Source organism: Myotis davidii, unplaced genomic scaffold, assembly GCF_000327345.1.
Source record: "Myotis davidii unplaced genomic scaffold, ASM32734v1 scaffold1330, whole genome shotgun sequence".
Lineage (NCBI taxonomy): Eukaryota > Metazoa > Chordata > Mammalia > Chiroptera > Vespertilionidae > Myotis > Myotis davidii.
Window position 1 is genome coordinate 1,743,879 of NW_006283826.1, and position 752 is coordinate 1,744,630.

The following is a 752-nucleotide window of genomic DNA, read 5'->3' on the forward strand; positions in this document are numbered from 1 at the left end:
CAGGAAGTCGTCGAAGGTGATGCCCTCGTACACCTGGTCAGGCTCCTGGGGACAGAGCACAGGCAGGGTGAGTGGCTTCCACAGGAGGCTCAGAGGGCTCTGCCCCTCCCCCCGTACACACACATGGTTGGGCCTGTTTAGGTCAAATCACAAGAGGGTCATTCTGCATTATTTGTCTCCGGCTCAAGGACAGTCACCCTGAATCCGACGGTCCCCTCACTGGCCGGGGGACGGGAGGGTAGGCGGTTGGGGACACCGTGGACAAGTGACGTTTATGTGGCTGGGCATCTGGGATGCTGGCCGGGCTGTCCTGTCCCTAAGGGTCTGGAGGAGGGGGTGTCTGGGGGGCCCTTGAGCCAGAGCTGAGAGGACGAGGGTGGAAAAGGAGGCAGGGTGGGCAGAGGCACGGGCTCTCCTTCCCCACCCGGCCCCCTCTGCCAGGCCCCAGCAGGACGCCAATGACACACACTTCCTGGTCCTGCCTCAGCGCCCCAGCATCGATAAGAACCAGTTCTAGGCGGATCCAAGCTCAGGCCACTGGGGAAAGGAGCAAGGGGGCGAAGGGCTGGCCTGTGTGCCCAGTGAGTCACCATGATAGCGCCTGGCGGCGACCTCACCTGCCCCGTCACTGGCAGTGCTGGCCTCCCGCTGTGACGCTGCTGGGGGCACAGGGGCCTCGTGCCCTTCCGCTGCTGCTCTCAGCTCTGGCTCAAGGGCCCCCCCAACACCCCCTCCCCCAGCCCCTTAGGGAC

At 64.8% G+C, this 752-nt stretch overlaps 1 protein-coding gene across 1 annotated transcript in view; it reads right to left on the bottom strand.

Annotated features, from left to right (window-relative positions):
• Positions 1-752, bottom strand: part of LOC102768003 (calcineurin B homologous protein 3-like) — a 16,921-nt gene that overhangs the window by 2,074 nt on the left and 14,095 nt on the right. The window contains 1 exon segment of the mRNA XM_015567504.1: positions 1-45. Coding sequence (XP_015422990.1) covers positions 1-45 — 45 coding nt within the window.